General features: G+C 32.4%; 2 protein-coding genes and 1 long non-coding RNA gene across 6 annotated transcripts in view; 2 read left to right on the top strand and 1 right to left on the bottom strand.

The window, feature by feature from the left end:
* Nucleotides 1-8774: 8774 nt before the first annotated feature.
* The window catches only part of LOC139776839 (probable ATP-dependent RNA helicase DHX37), a 50155-nt gene continuing 35815 nt past the window's right edge, over nucleotides 8775-23114 (top strand). For all 4 annotated transcript variants that reach the window (XR_011719205.1, XR_011719204.1, XR_011719206.1 and 1 more), the window contains exon 1: nucleotides 8775-8789. The gene's annotated coding sequence lies outside the window, so the exon portion shown is untranslated. The remainder of the gene's footprint in view (nucleotides 8790-23114) is intronic.
* Nucleotides 11298-13042, top strand: LOC139776850 (uncharacterized). Its single transcript, XR_011719212.1, has 3 exons — nucleotides 11298-11787; nucleotides 11893-11955; nucleotides 12045-13042. It is a non-coding gene; the product is annotated as an uncharacterized lncRNA (long non-coding RNA).
* On the bottom strand, nucleotides 13043-14310 carry LOC139776853 (putative nuclease HARBI1). The gene has a single exon (XM_071713838.1). The coding sequence runs from the start codon at nucleotides 14308-14310 to the stop codon at nucleotides 13558-13560; it is 753 nt and encodes a 250-aa protein (XP_071569939.1). The 3' UTR covers nucleotides 13043-13557.

The following is a 23114-nucleotide window of genomic DNA, read 5'->3' as shown; positions in this document are numbered from 1 at the left end:
TCTCGTGCGAGAGTACAATTTTATCCTTCGTCATAAATCGCAACGCTTGCAGTCGATGATTATTGTAGCAAGCATTATTTTTGTCTAGCCATTCACAGTGTTTTTCATTTGTTGCATTTATACATTCATTCGTTATCTTTTCTAGAATTTGCTTTCATGGCCAATAATGTAGCCATACACGATTATTGCATGGCATGTAATTACTGTCTCGCTCGCTCTTATTGTCATCTCGCTCACTCTTATATTTTCTCGCTCGCTCACATAACGAAAAATCAATAACTTTGCGTTACCGACATTAGCACGGAACGCAACCTAAATCGTGCACATATGTGTTACCCCGTGGCCCAAACGTGGGCATTGGCTACGTAGTTCATGTGCACGTTTTACGTCGTTCCCAGAGGGCGTATCGCGTTCGCGGATCATCTAAAACCGGGCCTTGTCGTCTCTCATTCTTCTCTCTGGCTTAAGGTAACTCTCGATATTCGTAAAAGAACCAAGGATTAGTGGGTAACTAAGTTTGGTTCCAGAATATTCGAGAGCTTTCGTCATCATTATTCGATTCTTCGGGATTGGCTGGGCTCATTCTCTAGTAGATGTAAGGAGCTCATGGCACGCGTTCTTGCATTCAGACAAAACGCACAATCTCGCAAGGGCCGTAACATGGCCATTATTGGAAACGAGAAGATTCCTTCTCACAAGGGAACGGTCGGGGGTGTCCGAGACCGATTTGGATGCGCTTTGGATATGTTGTTGAGCATCAAAAAATATTAGACTCGTATTTTTTTTTACGGCTTATCTCGACGTTTATTGGTCGAAAAAACCCGATTTAGAACCTACCCGATTTGGATGCGCTTTGAATATGTTGTTGAGCATCAAAAAACATTAGACACGTGTTTTTTTTTGCGGCGTATCTCAACGTTTAGGGGTTGAAACAACCCATCGAAAATAACGGATTTTATAGTTTTTAGCGAATATCTTCGAAAATATAAGGCGTATGAAAAAAAGTTTGGTACAAAAGGTTTATGGCTTTTTGTGCTCTTTACAATGGCGTAATCAGATTTTTCAAATTTGTCACATTTTTTAATTTAACCCCACCCCCACCTATTATTTTTGCCAAATATAACAATTTTTCCAACGCAAATTTAAGAGCGTCAAATGCCAAATACATCCATGTGTATTTTTATTATGATACCATTATTAGATTTTTGGCAAGACGAGATGATATGTGGTATAGGCGTCGCGCTGTTCAAGTTGCGCCGTACGCTTAAAAATTTCCATTTCAACTCCGGGATGACCGAAAGCGCTGATGCGAAGACCAGCGCAAGGCTATTTCGAGAGTCCTGGACTAGCAACGGAATGTCGACTCCGACATTATAAATACCGCCGAATTGTATCGGGCGGGCAGTCGCAAATTGGAAAGAGACGGTATCAAACCTAACAAAGACCACTCCATTAATTATAAAGTGCGTATTTATTTATATAATTAAAGTTCGAGACAAATATTTAATTTTAATATCTTTCAGAATGAAGTTTAATCCATACAATGTAATAATGCTACTTTCTGCAACTTTCACTGCTTTCAACTATTCACCAAGTCCGACCCCGCGGAAAAGAGTTAAATATGTTTTAAATATGGTTTATATTAGTCATTTATATGAACGAAATTAAACTCAAATAAAAACCAAATATTGAATATAAAAGTAATTAAATTTAAATATGTTCCAAATTTGGATCGAAATTAAATTTAAATAAGATCTTGCTATTGGATTTAACTTTTCCAGGCGCATATATGGATCATATTAATATTTAATAAGCATCTAACCATCCTGAGTTCAAATTTTATTTGTATTTGAAACAAATAAAATTTTAATTAACACCCAAATTAAATTTTTATTTAATTGAAAGTGTTCCCATTGACCCATCATATATTCATATTTAATCAAAAATTGTGATTCATAAGATTTTAATAAACCTGCGAGTTATGTTAGTCTTGCGTTGTAGTCTATTAGGTTATAGGTTTATTATTGAATTTTGTCATTATCAACCACAAATCTGCATGTTTAATTATGTTAATTATTTTATACTGTCTACATCGTACATATATTTTATAATTTCAGTTTTAGTTATGTAGGTCATTGGCTTCCCACATAGCATGCATATCAAAAAGACGTCCAGAAGATATCCCGAAGATATATTTAGGAGATAGGATATCTTCTCGGGATATCTTCGGGACGTCTTTTTGATATGCATGCTAGTGGGTTTTTAATCATTTTAAATATATATGTATCGAAAAACAGGCAAATTATGTATTTTCTGTTAAGACATGGATATTTCATCATTTCGATATCGATTCAAAGCTATTTTGATTTGCCTGTCAAATATATAATAACATTGCCATTATATAGAATGCAATATAAATAAAAAATTATATTGTATTGGCAGACATGGATAATGTAAATATTTTATAATTTGAGCATTATAATAATTGCGTTACAATATTAATTTTTTTAGGCTTCCATTTCCATTAAATAGTTACTTTATAACTGTAAAAGTCACAACAAAATTCCTGTTTGTAATTTGACAATTTTGAAAATTAAAATATTATATAATAGGTACATTTTCAGTACTACCCCGCGGAAAACAGTTAAATATGAACTTTATATGGACCTTAATAAAATCTCCATTTAAATTTTATTTGATTTAAATTAATGCTGAATAACTGCATTAATATGGCTCATATTTGTTCTATATATAAAACTTAATTAAGAATATAAGAAGAAATGCCGATATACATTTCGATTAAAAATCTCGAACATATGAATACATGTCGTATATTCTTAATCGACGTGTATACTCGTACGTATGTTTCGCAGTATACAAAGTATATATACGTACTTCTTACAGTATCATTTCATCATCAAAATATTCGTATTTAATTTGGCTTAATAAGGATTTAATTAGCTAATATATTCAATTTAAATATTAATCTTATTGAAACCATATATGAAATTAATAAGTTGTACATTTTATTCAAATTTCATTAAATTCAAATAAAACTTTTATATATTCTTAATATGTTGAATTCAAATAAGACCTTTATATGTTCTTAATAAGTTCTAAATCTAATTTAAATTTAATTAAATTCAAATAAGACCTTTATACGTTCTTAATGAGGCTTTTAAGGCACAGCGCGCGCGCACCTGGGGCTGGATCCTTGAATTTATTCGCAAGAAAAACGTATGCGGAAATTCTGCTCTTATAAAAAAGTTGCAAGTTGATTAACTAAAAGCCATGCGATCAACTTGCAACTTTTCTGTAAGAGTAGAATTTGCGCATACCTTTCTCTTGCGAATAAATTCAAAAATCCAGCCCCTGTTGTAGCTTGCCGAAATTTTGCGGTTTCAATCAACAGGCAATGTTTTTCAAACGTTTTGTAATATGTGTTTAAAACTGATTTTCAAATATTTTTCAAACGTTTAAAAAACATTGTCTGCTAATTAGGATAATAATGGGCTTAGAGAATATGGTATCAACAGAGAATAAGTTATAAGATAAAAAAAACGTTTATAAATTACAATTATTGTGTTTATATTGGTTTGCTTTAAATCCAGTGGTACAAAAAGAAGATAAGTAAACTTCTGATAAAATTAACGAAATGCGCAACACTTGCGCAGTAATCGAATACATAAAAACAAATATTAATCGCTAGCAACAAAAAGATTGATGCAGTTGCACAAAATATTAATCACCATAAAAACCAAGAATACAATTTGCTAGCTCAAAAGAATAAAAATAGAGACATTTTTTATATACTTAATCAAACTGAACCCTTATGGAAAAATACACTCAACTTTTGGTGTTAACCGTTAAAAAAACACCATAGAAAAACTCTTAAAGTTGGGTGTGATTTCGGACCAATTGAAGGTTAACCATCATTTGAAGGTTAATCTTCAATTGGCGGTCCGAAATCACACCCAACTTTAAGAGTTTTTCTTCGGATGATGGTTAACCTTCAAGTGATAGTTAACCTTCAATTAATGATTAATCCTTAAAAAATGACGGTTAGTCCAGTCAAAATACGATTAGACCTAGAAAAAATTGCAACACAAGGTTTTATTACGTCATTGTGTTCAGAAAAATATACTGAACAACATATTCAAATTCCGCCATTTTCCGCTATCCCTAAGTATGTTTTTTATTAACAATTTATAAACAAATTCGTTTTTCTCCACAAATACAATAAATTTCGAAATTTTTGTAGAGATCAAAGTTGTAGAGCAGACAAATATCTACAAAAAATGTTCTTGTGAATTTTTTGAAATATCTCATATTATTTGAGATATTTGCAACAAGAGCTACTAGGCTACGCGCGGAGCGGAGCGGAGAGTTCTAACAAGCACACGGCAGTCTCTACCGGTCGCTGCTAGTTCTCTAGGTTCTACAAGGAACTTGAGTTGGTTCTCGATACTAGTATATGTGCCTATGTATATACACACACACACATATATATATATATGTACATTCATATTATATATATATATGTATATATATATATATATATATATATATATATATATGTATATTGTTACGTACGGAAATTTTATATTTTCGACGACGCACGTTAGAAGTTTTGAACGCTTAAACGACGCACGCTAGGCTCGGAATTCCGAGCGAACGCTCAGTTTCCTGTAAATGTTTATCTTATCGGACGACCCCTGGAGGGCTGGGGGCCAGATGGGGCCCAAAACTACGCTTCTAGAATGTTCTAGAAGCTTCTAGAAAACCTCCCCCCTTAAGACGCGATGGAAATGGCGGGAATCTCGCGCGGGAGATTCCGGTCTTTTTCGGGTATAAATAGGGCGGAAAAACGCCGCGGTAAACAGATAGTTCCGAGCTTCGGCTCCTTCCAGATAGTTCCGAGCTTCGGCTCCTTCCAGATAGTCCTGAACTTCACATACTCCTTCGGCTTTAGCATTCAATTGCTCAGCTATTTCTTCGGCTCTAGCATTTAATTGCTCAGCCATTCCTTCGGCTCTAGCATTCAATTGCTCAGCCACATAGTCTTAGATCTAAATCATTTTCCTAAATCTCACTCAATTCCTTAAACTCAATCTTGGGACTTAGTCCCTGTACTTTTATATTTTAAGACTGCGCCTCACGCATAACTTGTACTAAATTTTAAGACTAAAGGTAAGATAAGTTTGAAAAGGAAAAGCCCGAAATCTGGAATCTCATCTCGTGTTAAAATTCTTAATCGATCACTTCTAAGATTCGACTCGCAGTTGTCGCTGACAAAGTGCGTGGCAATTGGTTCTGAGCGCTGACGAAGAGTGTGGCGAGCAGATACTCTTGCTGCCGAAAGCGTGGCGATTACGGGGTTGATCCTTGGAAATCATAATTAATTCCCGAAAGTGAATTTGGCCTTTACGCTGCCGATCTGAGCGCTGACGAAGAGTGTGGCGAGCAGAGTGTGGCGGATTGGCTTTTGAGCGCTGACGAAAAGTGTGGCGAGCTATAAAATTCATTTTCGAGAATTCGGACTAGATGACGAAAAAGGGAGGCAGACGAACTCAAATTAAAAGGATTAGGTTCCAGATTAAAAAAGCAGTAATTTCTAATCAAGATCCTCTTCCCCTCCTCCAGCGATTACAACAACTACAAAACGCACCTCCATTTAAACCTATTCCTGTCGACTTCGTCATCGATTATCCCCATTATAATCAGATAAATAAAAGTGATCCTCGGTACAAAATTTATAAACTCAGATATCTTTTCGGTCCCGAATAATAACAACAATAATAATAATAGCCTTCACACGACTTGTCCAAATCCCTGGTAAATTGCTTAAATGCATTGACCAAAAAACGGACGAACAACAAACAGAACGTGACAGAACGTGACAATATATATATATATATATATATATATATATATATATATATATATATATATTTGTGTGTGTATACATAGACACATATACTAGTATCGAGAACCAACTCAAGTTCCTTGTAGAACCTAGAGAACTAGCAGCGACCGGTAGAGACTGCCGTGTGCTTGTTAGAACTCTCCGCTCCGCTCCGCGCGTAGCCTAGTAGCTCTTGTTGCAAATATCTCAAATAATATGAGATATTTCAAAAAATTCATAAGAACATTTTTTGTAGATATTTGTCTGCTCTACAACTTTGATCTCTACAAAAATTTCGAAATTCATCGTATTTGTGGAGAAAAACAAATTTGTTTATAAATTGTTAATAAAAAACATACTTAGGGATAGCGGAAAATGGCGAAATTTGGATATGTTGTTCAGTATATTTTTCTGAACACAATGACGTAATAAAACCTTGTGTTGCAATTTTTTCTAGGTACCCCCCCTTTTTTCCGTATTTTGACTGGACTAATAACACATACTCCAAAATAGTCAAATTTCGAGGGCACATAAATCAGAGCACGTGAACATCGCAATTCAGAATCGGAGTAAAATAACTAATATGAATACAAATATCGTACAAAAAGAAGGAACATTTATTAAATTGACTTAATTCAATATTAACTTAAAAATCCGGCTACTTCAATAAATTAACGAATTCTTTAAATCCGAAAAGAGAAACTAGCAAACCCCGTGAGGGGACTCACCACCCGTATAATCTTTCTTATTCTTATATTGTCTTCATTGGATTTCAGATTTTTCAGATTATTCAGTTGTCGATCCAGTTCAAAAATTTTCCATTGAGTGGTATATGCTCCGCCTTTATAGCTTTATCACAGATACTCTTCCGCCGAACGTCCTCACGCTCCGACGGTTCACAGCGGAGTCGCTTAGCTCAATCAGTTACGAAAGAAGGAAAACGTACTCGTCTCGTCCGAAGAAACGCAGCAAGAGCGGTCATGACACTGAACGAGAGCGAGGAAGGAGGTGGGGGCGCTTTGAAAGTGGGGACTCACGCGTCGCGCCATCTGAATGAAACGATCGGGCGTTTGCAAAACGCGAAGGAATTCGAGCGCAATATCTGAACACACACATACATATATAATATATGTATCAGCTTTATATACATAGATACGTGACGCGGAAATTTGCCACGAAACGGCATTTATAGAGCAAAACGACAATAGAAAAATAATAAAACATCTCTTATAATGAAATAATTAATATAAAATAATATTTGAAGTAAATATTAAATTAATATTAAATAAATGTTAAGTAAATGTTTCTTTAAATCATTATTGCAAATAAATAATTAATGTAAAGTAAATATTACATTACTGTCGAATAAATGTTAAATAAACGTTGTTTCAAATCATTATTGCAAATGAATAATTAATGTGAAATAAATATTAAATTAATGTCGAATAAATGTTAAATAAATGTTTTTTCAAATCATTATGGCAAATAAATAGTTAATGTAAAATAAATATTAAAATAATGTCGAATAAATGTTAAATAAATGTTTTTTTCAATTCATTATTGCAAGTAAATAATTAATGTAAAATAAATATTAACCCTCCCGAGGCCACACCTCTTTTTTTAATACGCCTTGACCACACTGGATTGTCGGCACCCAGATGGATTCAGTCTCATATTTCCAATTTAATTATGTGCACGTAAAAATTCATGAAACATCTTAAAAGGGTGTTTCAAATAAAATATGCAGAACCCGAAATGTGCTTGATGAACAAAAATGTTGTAATTTTTGGTCGCGATAAGAAATATACACCGATCGAGGTCACATCCCGGATGGTCACAATCTATAATAACTTTCGAATGTTTATCAAACATAACTGACATGGCTTAAAGCCTTTCTGTACGCATCTTCGAGAGAAGGACTAAAACATAGGGATCCTAGGTGGAGGGACATTGATTATTAAAGCCTATCTTAAAAATATCGGGCCTGAATTTTTGTCTAAGTGGCCGACACCCACTCGAAGAATTAAAATAATGTCGAATAAATATTAAATAAATATTTTTTTAAATCATTATTGCAAATAAATGAGTAATGTAAAATAAATATTAAATTAAGGTAGTCGTCTCGTCAGGGCATGTATTAGATAAAGTTTTCGATTTCGGATTTTATATCAAATTATATGATCAGCTTTGCAGTCGATTTTTTCTGTGGCTCCTTACCGACTATTTACTCTAGAAAATCGATCTCGAAAATCACAAATTTTGCATTACTTCATACAGACGGCCAGAAAAAGAAGGCTCTATCACGGTTTCAATCACATATTTTCGCATTTTTCGATTAGATGAAGTGAGAAAAAACATTGCTTTTTGTACATTAGATTTCGAAGAATCCGATGCAACCATAAAATATATAGTTTACCGGAGATTTCGCTGCTAATTTTTTAGTTTATTTTAGTGAAAATGCGGTAATCGAGCAGACATTTTTTGGTCGAGGTTAGGTTGGGAAGACTTGGCAACGCCGCTGGCTAATCACTGTAGTTGCAGGTTATGGGGCTCGTCTTTCTTAGCCGAATTGGATAGTGATTGACACCCCTGTCATACGTTTTGAAACCCTTTCTCAGTAATTGACGTAAAATGCGACGTTGCCAAGTATTTTTCTCACTTGTAACCTTTCTCGACGACTCGCATGATCAGCTGATCAAAACGGAGTCAAATAAGAAAAATCACAGAATTTGGAAAAAGTAACATACTTTGTCACGTATGAAATTTTACACCATAATTCATAAAATTATTTTTCCCTTAGCAAAAATTGCCTGAAATATATTTCTGAACGTGAAAACCTACAAACAGTCACATGACTAGCACGTAGCGAGACGACTACCTTAATGTCGAATAAATATTATACAAATGTTTTTTTAAGTTATTATTGCAAATAAATAAGTAATGTAAAATAAATATTAAATTAATACCGAATAAATGTTAAATAAACGTTTTTTAAAATCATTATTGCAAATAAATAATTAATGTAACATAAATATTAAATTAATGTCGAATAAATATTAAATAAATGTTTTTTTAAATCATTATTGCAAATGAATAATTAATATAAAATAAATATTAAATTAATGTCGAATAAATGTTAAATAAATGTTTTTTTAACTTATTATTGCAAATAACTTACTAATGTAAAACAAATATTAAATAAACGTTTAATAAATATTTTTTCTAAATTATTACTTCAAATAAATAATCAATGTGAAATAAATATTTAATAAACATTAAATAAATATTATTTTTACAATAAATTGTACAAATGTATAATTAATAAAAAATAAATATTAAAAACACATTTAAAAAACATTGTCTGCTGATTGGGTATTAGTATGTTAATACTCAAGAATATTGCAGAATGGTCAGTACTGTGCCTGTTAGTTCTTACAGTACTGGCAGTACTATCATGATAGTACTCCGAATATTAATCTAATAAAGTACTGACCACTTCAATACTTTGAAGTACTAATGAGTATTATTGCTTGTAGTACTGGCAGTACTGTAAGCACTGACAGACACAGTACTGACCATTCTGCAGTATTTATGAGTATTAACATACTAATACTCTCAATACTACGAGTACTGATCACTCAGTACTGAGTACTGATTGCTAGTACTACTTTTTCGTAAGGGTTGGTTGGCTTAGTTTTTGTTAAGTCTTTTACTGGATAGGAACTGAATAATCACGCTCGAAGTAAATATAATATATATTTAATGCTCTCCTTATTTACACGTTACAACGATCTTCTCGTGAGCAAGGAAGTGGCGAGGCCCTTACGAAAAAGTAGTACTAGCAATCAGTACTCAGTACTGAGTGATCAGTACTCGTAGTATTGAGAGTATTAGTATGTTAATACTCATGAATACTGCAAAATGGTCAGTACTGTGTCTGTCAGTGCTTACAGTACTGGCAGTACTACAAGCAATAATACTCATTAGTACTTCAAAGTATTGAAGTGGTCAGTACTTTATCAGATTAATATTCGGAGTACTATCATGATAGATGATAGTACTGCCAGTACTGTAAGAACTAATAGGCACAGTACTGACCATTCTGCAATATTCATGAGTATTAACATACTAATGGCGTTTTCGATTTAGCAACCCAGTTCCAACCTGGGTCAGATTAAATAAAACACAAGTTCGATTAACTCCAACTGTCATGGCGGAAGCGCGAGATGACGATACACGAATCAATCAAGTCACGAGTCAAGGTTAGAAACGTTAAAAGAGGAAAAGAAGGAACGGAAATAAGAATATATGAAAAAATGAGTGAATTGAGGCATTCAGGTAAGTAATCTGTAAATAGCAATATTACGATAAATCTAGTAGCGTTAGCATTCGCGTTTTTTAAACAGGGGTAGAATTTTCCGGGGAGTGCTATAAAGTGTATAATTTTTCGTTACCGATCTTTTTGGAAGCCGGTACCGAAATTTTTTCAATTTTTCGGGAATTAATTGACCGAATCTTAAAGAATTGTATATGAAGTAGGGGTAGAATTTTCCGGGGAGCGCCATGATGTGTATAGTTTTTGTTACTGATCTTTTTGGAAACCGGTTTTTATAATTTTTCCAATTTTTTGGGAAATAATTGATTGAATTTCAAAGAATTATACATGAAGTAGGGGTAGAAGGAGAGAGAGAGAGGGAGAAAGAGAGAGAGAGAGAGAGAGAGAGAGGGAGAGAGAGGGAGAGAGAGAGAGGGAGAGAGAGAGAGAGAGAGAGAGAGAGAGAGGGAGAGAGAGAGAGAGAGAGAGAGAGAGAGAGAGAGAGAGAGAGAGAGAGAGAGAGAGAGAGAGAGAGAGAGAGAGAGAGAGAGAGAGAGAGAGAGAGAGAGAGAGAGAGGAAGAGAGGGGGAGAGAGGGGGAGATGGAGGGAGAGGGAGAGAGAGAAAGAGAGAAAAAAAAATTGCTATAAATAAAAATTAAATTGCTATTTTAATCGCTATGCGGGCATTTTGTTATTAAATTTAAATATTATAATAAATCGCGCGCGGATATTATAAATTATAATATATTATACCTATCCAAATAACAATTCGTGCGAGGTCATGTTACATTCACGGCGTGATTATCACACCGTGCATGCACGAACGCATCATGCTCGCTTCACGAAGTGATTTTGGCATACGTACCAGAATTTGTAACGTTTTTGCCATTTATCTGATATTTAAATATTATTTTTATATGTAGTGCGATCTTTTACGATCAATATTATAATTCATCATCAATTATATATTAATTGTAAAAGATCGCACTATGTCATCATGTGTGTGTTCACTATGCCATCACGTGTGTGTAATCACTATGCCATCATGTGTGCGTAATCACTGTACCATCACACGTGTAATCACAAGTGATGGCATAGTGCGACCTTCTATACGCGCACGTATGCCAAAATCACTTCGTGAAGCGAGCATGATGCGTTCGTGCATGCACGGTGTGATAATCACGCCGTGAAGGTAATATGACCCCGCACGAATTGTTATCTGGGATTAATATGATGGATTAGCGACATAAACCGCACAAGCTTTGTTATTGCACGTATATAGAAATAGTTGTGAAGAATGGCAGATACTTTATTATATATCGCTGCAGATATTCTGTCAATAAAATCGCAGAAATTATCACTTAAGAGATGTGTGACACACATTTTGCAAAAAATCTATTTTGACATGTTATAACAGTTTTGATGCTAAAAATTATAATAAACTCCAACTATTGATTATTTTTACAGATTATAGTAAGAAGGCAAACATAAAAATAGTTCGGGATGAACATGGAGAAATGATAAAAACAGCCCAAGGTATTTTATGCGAGCAAGTAGATAGAGATGGTAAGTATTTTGTAAAAATATAATATTTAAAAGATGGAAAAGAATAATTTAATGCCAATGAGCCATTATTTACTATCAATGATATGAAATTGATCTTCTTCTCAGGAAACACTACTTTAAAATTTCTACAGACAACGAGCAATGCATCATCCTCAGCTGTTGATAATGGTAAACTAGTTTTGTACATGTTTTATTTGAAAATCTTTAAACTCTACAGAAATTGTACAGAAAATTAATCAATTAATTTTATTTTTAAGATTCGATGCCATGTAGTACGGCATCATTTCGCAATGAGGAAACTAAAGAAAACAAGTCAAATATATGGTCAGATGGTGACTGCAAGGAATTGCTACAATTATATTACGAAAATGTGGGACAAGTTGGTCCATTCGCCAAATTCAAAAATAAGAAACAAATGTGGGAATTTATTAGTAATAAGATTACAACAAAATGCAGCATTTTATATTCGCCGACACAGTGTGAGAATAAATACAAAAATATGCTTAAAAAAAGAAATGTTGCAAAGAAGAGGAACAGAATATCAGGAAGTGAGAAAGCTGACATAGATTTTGAAGGTGAATTCGATTTGATAAGCAGCATCGATGATAACATCAAACCCGAGGTCTGTTTTGGTATAGGACAACACACCATAAAAAAGAAAAAGTTAAGTTCCCCCAGTGGCAAAGAAGAAGGAGGAAAAATACAGAAGTCTCAAAACATGCTCGTATTATTACAAAATATGAATGAGAAAAAAGAAGCAGAAAGAGAACGTCGACACCAAGAAAAACTACAGGTTCTCCGAGATTTATTGTCTAAAAATAAGTAAATACTACGTTTTTAAAGATATTTCAGTATGTATAATCAAGAAATATATTCAAGAAAAATATTTTTTACATAGATATAAGATTAATAGAAATGTTGACTATTTCACAAATGTTTTTTAGTTTGCAGTTTATAAATTTTAAGAGTTCAAAAACTGACCAAAGACAAAGTATTGATATGTAAGAATATGTTGATATAAGAATATTTTATTTTAGTTCTTACAACGTGTAATAGTTACAACGTGTTTAGTTTTTCCAAGTTACCTTTTTTTAACTATTACATAAAATAAGACTGAAGTATAACAAAAATATTAATACATTAAGTTTATTTTACCACAATATTTAAGAAATGTATATGAAAGTATATGGGATATACATTATATATATGTGATGAAGTTGTGATAAATAAAATAAGAAATATGCTGGTGAAACAATTATTTTATTACCATCGTCAGTAATTATATAATATTATATAATATTATAACAAAAATTAAATACATGTAACGCAATAATAAACTTACCAAAGTAATTATGTTTAAAATATATACAGATCGGCGTTTATGCACTTCCTATGCTCTAGGTATTGTAACATCGAAAATATAGAGCGTTTTCCATTTAGCGATTCAACCCGAACCTGAGTCAGACTGAATGAATCAGAGTTTCTTATTTCCATCCACAGATCAGATCGCTAAATCGTTAACGTTATTATATAGTCAAATACATCATGTCGTACATTCGTAAGTATATCATGACTGTGATTATTCAAGAAATCAGCAACGTAATCAACACTTATGATGTACAAGTATATTATATTTAATGTCTCTTATCGAACATTTAAATTGTTGCTCTGACAGAGAATGGAAATAGATTAACACTGATCTGAGTATTTTATATAGATTGCAATGTCTTAATGGTTCTAATACGAATGCATGCACATTAAAACACAAATTTAAATCAAATCAAGTGCTAGACGATCACGTTTCATCTGTCCTAACAATCTTGTTCTGTTAACATTATCAATACATTGCTCAATTGGAAATAATACTTCTTCGTGATCATAATAATCGAGTACATCATTTCTGTCTATACACAAATTGTGCAACACGCAGCAAGATATAATGAACTTAGCCATAGATATCACAGACCACATATCTAGTCTCGTCAATTGTCGAAACCTGCCTTTTAAGAGCCCAAATGTATTCTCAATCCTAACTCGCGCACGACAAAAATTATGATTAAAATTAGCTTGCACTGGTGTCAAATGCCCATTGTAAGGTGTCAATAAATTTACAGATATTGGATACGCTGCATCACCAATGATATGATATTCATCACCCATTGTACATATTTTATCCTTAATGAACGACATATCATATACGCGAGCATCATGTATTTTACTACTTACTCCAGTAAAGGCATCTATAAATCGTCCTTTTGCATCACATATACCTTGTAGAGTGAGAGCAGTTTCGTCGTGTCTATTAACATATGTATGACGAATTTTTTTTGCAGGCGTTCGAATCGGGATATATGTGCCATCTATACACCCTATAATTCCATTAATTTCACATATATTTCGAAATTCTCGTGCATTTTCTTCACGTTCTTGTCTTGTAGCAGGAAATCGGATTATATTTGGAGCTAAGTTAATTAAAAAGTTTACAACTCTTTTTATTACAAAATGTACTGTAGCAATTTGCATATCCCCAATCAGCAAAGAAATGTTTAAAAATATTTTTAAAAACATTTGGAAAACATTTTTGAAAACATTTTTAAAAATGTTAAAAATAATGAGTTAACAGACCTTTTTTTTATTAAAAAAACATTTATTTTTACATTTAAAAAAATATTTTTTTAATGTTTAAAAACGTTTATTTTAACGTTTAAGAAAAATGTTTTTATAATGTTTAAAAAATGTTTATTTTAACGTTTAAAAAGACATTTTTTTAGTGTTTAAAAACGTTTATTTTAACGTTTAAGAAAGGGTTTTTTAATGTTAAAAAAACGTTTATTTTAACGTTTAAAAAGACATTTTTTTAATGTTTGAAAATGTTTATTTTAACGTTTGAGAAAATGTTTTTTTTATGTTACAAAAACATCTATTTTAACGTGTTCTAAAATGTTTTTTTAACGTTTAAAAAACGTTAATTTAAGATTTGAATAAATATTTCTTTCACATTTAAAAAATTTTTTTTAAATATTTGAAAAACAACATCTTAAAAATTGTTTTTTTATATATTTATATTATTAGTTGTATAAAAATCTTAGTATTCGTATTAAAAGAACATTTTTCAAACGTAAGATGTTTTTCAAACATTTAAACAACCTTTCAAATGTGAAACAATTATTTTTCAAATCTAAAATAAACGTTTTATAAACGTTAAGAAACATTTTTTATTTATAAACTTAATTGTGTGCTCATTGATAGGCTTTAAAACAACAAAGTACTTTATTAAAATTGAAAAAATAAATGTTAAAATTTTATTTTTCTCATTATTTTATTTGAATATATTTCTATACAAATATCTATATATTATTTATATATAGATATTTATATATATTTATATATTTTTTCTTTTATATGTAATATATTTATCTTTATATATTTGTCACGCGTCACTTTTTACTCTCCGAAATCCCATGTAGATAAACCCGAAAATGTTAACCTTACGTAAATGAACAAGAGCTGGACAGTATATCCCATGTAAAATATCTTTATGGGAGATTTTTTTCCTCATCGTTCTTTTGGTTCTCATTGTTCTCATCACTATTCTCGCAGTTTTCAGAGTTATCATCGTTGTCATCTGAATGAGCCTCGTTATTGTTGCCGGTGTGTCTGTTAATGTTAAATATATCTCTATAATTATCGTTATTCTCGAAATCAAAGTGTTCAGAGTACTCAAAATGATCAGAATTATTAGAAAATTCAGAATGGTGAGGAAGTTCAGAATGATGAAAAAGTTAAGAATAATGAGAAAGTTCAGATTCTTTTTGATTATGAAGAAAATCTGGTATTACGGAACTTTGGCTTTTAACGGAAGCATGTGCTTGCTGAATATGCGATTGATCGAATTCAATTAAAGAATCTGTTGAATTAAGTTCTTCTACAACTTCAACATTCGCTTTCTGCCTTTTAACTTTCTTGGAAAGCTTATGAAACGGTGTTTTTTGGCATGTTCTAAAATAAACTGCAAATAAATTTAAATGTTATGTTTACATAAAATACATAGATTTCAAAATATATACTATCTTTACTCTTTAAAAACATTTATTTTTTCAGATTTTCTACTGCACAATCACTATAACAAATGTGTTAATGGAAAAAAATATAACTAAATTAAAAAAACTAACAGCACAAAATAAACTATAGGAAGGAAGGCTGGCTGATTTTCGAGTTATAAAAAGGTCATTAACTTAAATTTAAAAACAAAATCTCGTTTAATTAAACAAATTTTAAATACAATTAACGTTTTACGTTTTGACTTTATATACTTACAAGGGAACCTCGCAAACTGGAAAATTCTGATTTTAATCAAACTTTGCACACATGTAGGGGGAATAAAAAGATGAATTTAGATATTTTTTGTAGCTGCCCAAAAACGGTTTTAAGGGGTGAAATCACTCCTCATATACAGGGTGTATCAGAATGTTTGGTACTTTTTTCATATTTAGATAGAGCGAGCCAAACTGAGTCGAAAAGTCATGTACCATTTTGCAATTTTCGCAATAGTTGATGAGTTATTAATGATTAAAAATCGCCGTATTGGCCCGGCCCACCGCCAAATCCAAGCGCGCGGCGAGATGCGGCCGCCCCGCGGTCGGCGCGCGGGCAGTTGTTTACTTCAAGCGGCACGAGCGGCGCGTAACACCGGGCCCCCGTCCTGAGCGATGATAGTTTCTCGCCTTTTTTAAATAGAAATAAAATTTTCTAACAACATAGAAAAATTTTTTGTGCGTACTTATGTACATACGTGTGTACATGCATACACAGTAAAATATCAATTGTACTGCTTAAAAAAGCGATTACTCAATTTACTTTTTTTCTGTTAGTAAGTAACGGTTGTCTATAAGAAAGAATATTTTCTTGATAATAGTCTTAAAATGTACAAATTTTAGAAAGAGTCTTTATCATGTACTCGAAAGAAGAATTTATACTCTTTCAAAGAACATAATAAAATTTTATTAAAGAAAAGTCAAAATAATAAATAAAGTAATATGAGGACCCTCGAGATTAAAATAGGAGAAGTCAAGGCTATGACGGTCAGACGCAGATCACAGTGCGTAATATCAGAAATAACTGATTTATTCGTCGTTTTGATACATTACATCGATCCGTACGTTTCGGCTCAGCTTTGAGCCATCTTCAGCGGTAGTTACAGAAGTTAAGTTACACGTTCTCCGTACCGTATGGTGAGTTTACTGATTCAAAGTATCAGAAACATAGACCAATTGATCCATATCTGTAAATTTGTTCAATTAATGTTGAGATATTAAAAAGATCTCTTAGGAAACTCACCATTCGGTCTGAAAAACGTGGAATACAGAGCCATGTACATAATGAATACTCTCTGCGAGAAGACTTGACGATCTTGTCGACACGACACACAATGATATGAAAGGTCTTGCAAGAAGAGGCATCTAATTGTTTAATTCTTCAATTAAGAATATAAAATTAAAACAAAAATTCGATTTACTTATTATTTTGACTTTTCTTTGATAATATTTTATAATGTTCTTTGAAGGAGTATAAATTCTTTTTTCATACAAAGTACATGACAAAGTACATGACAAAGACTTTTTCTAAAATTTGTGATAAGTACATTTTAAGATTATTATCAAGAAAATATTCTTTGTTAAAGATAACCGTTACTTACTAAAAGAAAAAGAGTAATTCGAGAATTACAATTATGTACGTAATAAAAATTTAAGAATTAAAATTGTGTACATAAGTAAAATTCGTGAATTACAATTATGTACATAATTTTAATTCCCGAAAAATTTTTATGTCATAACGTAAAATAAATTCAGGATTAATATTTTGTCTAGACATAATTTTAATTCTGAATTTTCAATTATAGCTTAATAATAATTCGATGAATTATAAGTATCTAGACATAATAATAATTTCTTTTCTTTGAGTATCAATTTAATTTGGTAGAATTTTTATGATGATATTAAATAGCAAAACGGCGTGCCGTATACGCACACGCAAAAAAATATTATTCTAGTGCTAAAAAAACCAATTACTCAATTTTCTCTTCCTTTAAGTAACGATGATCTTTACAAAAAATGTTTTCTTGATAATATTACTTAAAATAAATAATATTCTAAATTCTAATTATTCAGTTCTTCAGTTAAGAATATAAAATTAAAACAAAAATTCGATTTGCTAATTATTTTGATAGGAGAAGTCAAGGCTATGAGGGTCAGACGCAGATCACAGTGCGTACGCTATATTACGTAATATCAGAAATAACTGATTTATTCGTCGTTTTGATACATTACATCGATCCGTACGTTTCGGCTCAGCTTTGAGCCATCTTCAGCGGTAGTTACACAAGTTAAGTTACACGTTCTCCGTACCGTATGGTGAGTTTACTGATTCAAAGTATCAGAAACATAGATCAATTGATCCATATCTGTAAATTTGTTCAAATAATGTTGAGATATTAAAAAGATCCCTTAGGAAACTCACCATTCGGTCTGAAAACCGTGGAATACAAAGCCATGTACATAATGAATACTCTCTGCGAGAAGACTTGACGATCTTGTCGACACGACACACAATGATATGAAAGGTCTTGCAAGAAGAGGCATGTCGTAGGTCAACACATCGGCGAGGATTATAACAAAGCACGATTTGACACCGTCACAATATTGCATGTACCAATAGTAAAACCCCGATTTGCCAACGACCAAGTTCATGAGCATGGATTACAATTTGCTCAAAACCGTGACATATGCATGATGCAAAAAATCCGTGTCATTTTGATTATCAAGAAAATATTCTTTCTTAAAGACAACCGTTACTTACTAACAGAAAAAAAGTAAATTGAGTAATCGCTTTTTTAAGCAGTACAATTGATATTTTACTGTGTATGCATGTACACACGTATGTACATAAGTACGCACAAAAAATTTTTCTATGTTGTTAGAAAATTTTATTTCTATTTAAAAAAGGCGAGAAACTATCATCGCTCAGGACGGGGGCCCGGCGTTACGCGCCGCTCGTGCCGCTTGAAGTAAACAACTGCCCGCGCGCCGACCGCGGGGCGGCCGCATCTCGCCGCGCGCTTGGATTTGGCGGTGGGCCGGGCCAATACGGCGATTTTTAATCATTAATAACTCATCAACTATTGCGAAAATTGCAAAATGGTACATGACTTTTCGACTCAGTTTGGCTCGCTCTATCTAAATATGAAAAAAGTACCAAACATTCTGATACACCCTGTATAGAGCGGTTTTTACTTTTCTCGATATATCTCGAAAAATATTTGAGATATCAAAAAATGTTTCTTATAAAAGTTTTATAGTAATATCTCCTCTATTCAACAACATTAATAATATTTTTAAAAAATAATTTTTTAAACAAAATTTTAATTAAAAATTAGAAAAAAAAATTTTTTTCAAAATTTTATTAATGTTGTTGAATAGAGGAGATATTACTATAAAACTTTTATAAGAAACATTTTTTGATATCTCAAATATTTTTCGAGATATATCGAGACAAGTAAAAACCGCTCTATATATAAGGAGTGATTTCACCCCTTAAAACCGTTTTTGGGCAGCTACAAAAAATATCTAAATTCATCTTTTTATTCCCCCTACATGTGTGCAAAGTTTGATTAAAATCAGAATTTTCCAGTTCGCGAGGTTCCCTTGTTAGTCTTCTTCAGAAACCTGATACATAAGAAATAATACATAAAAAATAATTAAAAAATAAAAAGGAATAAAATTGCTACAGATAAAAAGGATAGAGAACAAAGCCGCATACTTTGGACTGACTTGCCAGAAATGTATAGCTAAGATCTACACTATGACATAGTATAGACCTTAGCCACAATTAATGTATATACGAGTTGTCAAAAATAGAATGAAATAAGTCAAGTAATAAAATTGTTACTATTATCTATACTGTTGTTATTATTATCTCTCTCTCTCTCTCTCTCTCAAACGATATTATTTATTATTTGACAGTGTAAAATTGTAATGCATATATTAAAATTACATTAGGGCTAGAATATAAACCAGAGCCACAAGAATGAGAGCAATTCCAAGATCTCAAGACGAGAATTAACCAGATCTTACAGGATGGAATTAAGGAGTCTGGATTACTGATTAAAATCAAAGTAAGAAAAGAAAAAAAAGAAAAGAAAAGAAAAGAGAGGGGGGCCTTTGCATTTGTCTACGAGATCAATTCTAGGGCTAGAATATAAACCAGAGCCACAAAAATGAGAGCAATTCCAAGATCTCAAGACGAGAATTAACCTTGCAGAGCCCCTTGTACTACTACGATCAATGTCGATCTTCCAATATGGCGTCCCAAATGAGAATATCGGAAGGGCCCTGCTCGCTGGACCGGACTCCTCGCCTCAATCCTCCCTCTCGGATGCGAGCTGCCGCAGCTCTTCTTTTCCTGGCGGTGAGCTCTTCTTGGGAAGTCGAATCTCGCTCGGTTGGTCTCCAGAATACGTGCCGCTTAGCTCAATCAGTTACGAAAGAAGGAAAACGTACTCGTCTCGTCCGAAGAAACGCAGCAAGAGCGGCCATGACACTGAACGAGAGCGAGGAAGGAGGTGGGGGCGCTTTGAAAGTGGCGACTCACGCGTCGCGCCATCTGAATGAAACGATCGGGCGTTTGCAAAACGCGAAGGAATTCGAGCGCAATATCTGAACACACACATACATATATAATATATGTATCAGCTTTATATACATAGATACGTGACGCGGAAATTTGCCACGAAACGGCATTTATAGAGCAAAACGACAACAGAAAAATAATAAAACATCTCTTATAATGAAATAATTAATATAAAATAATATTTGAAGTAAATATTAAATTAATATTAAATAAATGTTAAGTAAATGTTTCTTTAAATCATTATTGCAAATAAATAATTAATGTAAAATAAATATTACATTACTGTCGAATAAATGTTAAATAAACGTTGTTTTAAATCATTATTGCAAATAAATAATTAATGTGAAATGAATATTAAATTAATGTCGAATAAATGTTAAATAAATGTTTTTTCAAATCATTATGGCAAATAAATAGTTAATGTAAAATAAATATTAAAATAATGTCGAATAAATGTTAAATAAATGTTTTTTTCAATTCATTATTGCAAATAAATAATTAATGTAAAATAAATATTAACCCTCCCGAGGCCACACCTCTTTTTTTAATACGCCTTGACCACACTGGATGGTCGGCACCCAGATGGATTCAGTCTCATATTTCCAATTTAATTATGTGCACGTAAAAATTCATGAAACATCTTAAAAGGGTGTTTCAAATAAAATATGCAGAACCCGAAATGTGCTTGATGAACAAAAATGTTGTAATTTTTGGTCGCGATAAGAAATATACACCGATCGAGGTCACATCCCGGGTGGTCACAATCTATAATAACTTTCGAATGTTTATCAAACATAACTGACATGGCTTAAAGCCTTTCTGTACGCATCTTCGAGAGAAGGACTCAAACATAGGGATCCTAGGTGGAGGGACATTGATTATTAAAGCCTATCTTAAAAATATCGGGCCTGAATTTTTGTCTGGGTGGCCGACACCCACTCGAAGAATTAAAATAATGTCGAATAAATATTAAATAAATATTTTTTAAAATCATTATTGCAAATAAATGAGTATTTTACAAAAGTGAAAAACGACGTCCGGGGCAAAGTCAACACCACGCCGTTTCGTCGGCTCCCAGTAACAAACGATGCTTGTCATGCAGCCGTATGGCTCATGACAAATGTATGCGCACGTCCGATCGCGAGTTTACCTGCATTAATTGTTTTTCAGACATGAGTTTAGATGAAGATAATTGAAAGTTCAACAATTTTTGTTCTCATTATTTTAAATGATTGTTCTAGCTACTTTATTCCGAATTTTTGTACTTTTTAAATACACAATAAACAATGTATTTTCATTTTCAGACAGTAAAAAATAAGTTCCAGATCAAATTGTGTCGATCAGACAAAGTGTTGAGTTTGCCCCGGCGGGGTGTCGAGTTTGCCCCGGCATTTTTCAATTCGAAAATTTGTCTTTGCGTCACTTTTCCTTTCCTGGCGGCAAAACAAATCGACGTACAGCAAAACTTCCTGAATCAATTTTGTACCTGAAGAAACACTCTTTAAATATGTACCATTGAATTTGCCTAAAAATTTTAATTAAATATTAAAAATTGCCTTTGAAAAAATAGTGTCGGCTTAGCCCCGGTCTCCCCTAAACGTTAAATAAACGTTTAATAAATATTTTTTCTAAATTATTACTTCAAATAAATAATCAATGTGAAATAAATATTTAATAAACATTAAATAAATATTATTTTTACAATGAATTGTACAAATGTATAATTAATAAAAAATAAATATTAAAAACACATTTAAAAAACATTGTCTGCTGATTGGGTCAAAGCGCTCTGCTACACTCCTTATTGTTGTTTTATTTGCTGCAAACCTATACATGACAAAGTGATTTATTACACAGTATTGTTTAAGATTTTATGTATTTATAATATACAAATACATAAGAAATGTAATGTACCATAAGAAAACTAAAATATGTTCTTTTGGTGTTTTCTTCTTCCTTCCATGAAGATTCTTAGGATAATACTCACTTCTTTCAAATAAATAAATAATATGTTCACATGTTTCTCGTGATAATCTGAAATGGGCTTCAAACTAAAACTTTTCATGAAATAATAAGTAATGGGGTTCCTCAGTGAAAGCTAGCATAGAGTGCAGCACCATATCAAAATTGGTAGTATTCCGCGCGAGTTTCAAACACCAATTGTTAACATATGACAAAAATCAGTATTGTAATAAAAATATTATCACTGTATGTCAATCGATAATGTTTGTTCGCATTCATTAACTGAAATAACTGAAATATTAACTGAAATGAATGAATTAACTGAAATATTAACTGAAATATATTAGACATAATAACCTATATATTGACGTTTGGATATATGTCACTGTGCGGCTTGTGCAAGTTTGATTGTGCGTGTTGCCGTGTTTATTGATAGCGGTTCTTCAATCTAGAACAGAAATGATAGTGTGTTGTGCGGATAACTGCACGAATAAAGGAGTGCACAGATTTCCGAAGGATAAGGAGAAAAGAAAACTTTGGGAGAATGCACTACCCCCACATCGGCACTCGGACTTTAAAGTTACAAGTGCAATGAGATTATGTTCTGCACATTTTAAGGAAGATGATTTCTTTAAAACAAACAAATATACGGGTAAGTCGCACAAATGAGTAAACTTTTA

This window comes from Temnothorax nylanderi, unplaced genomic scaffold (genome assembly GCF_030848795.1).
Source record: "Temnothorax nylanderi isolate EJ_2023f unplaced genomic scaffold, tnyl_v1.0 TNYL_tig0130_pilon, whole genome shotgun sequence".
NCBI lineage: Eukaryota > Metazoa > Arthropoda > Insecta > Hymenoptera > Formicidae > Temnothorax > Temnothorax nylanderi.
This window is presented reverse-complemented; position numbering and strand designations above follow the sequence as displayed.

Coding starts and splice junctions, on each gene's coding strand:
- LOC139776853 (XM_071713838.1), bottom strand. CDS start 14,310: ATGCAAATTGCTACAGTACATTTTGTAATAAAAAGAGTTGTAAACTTT.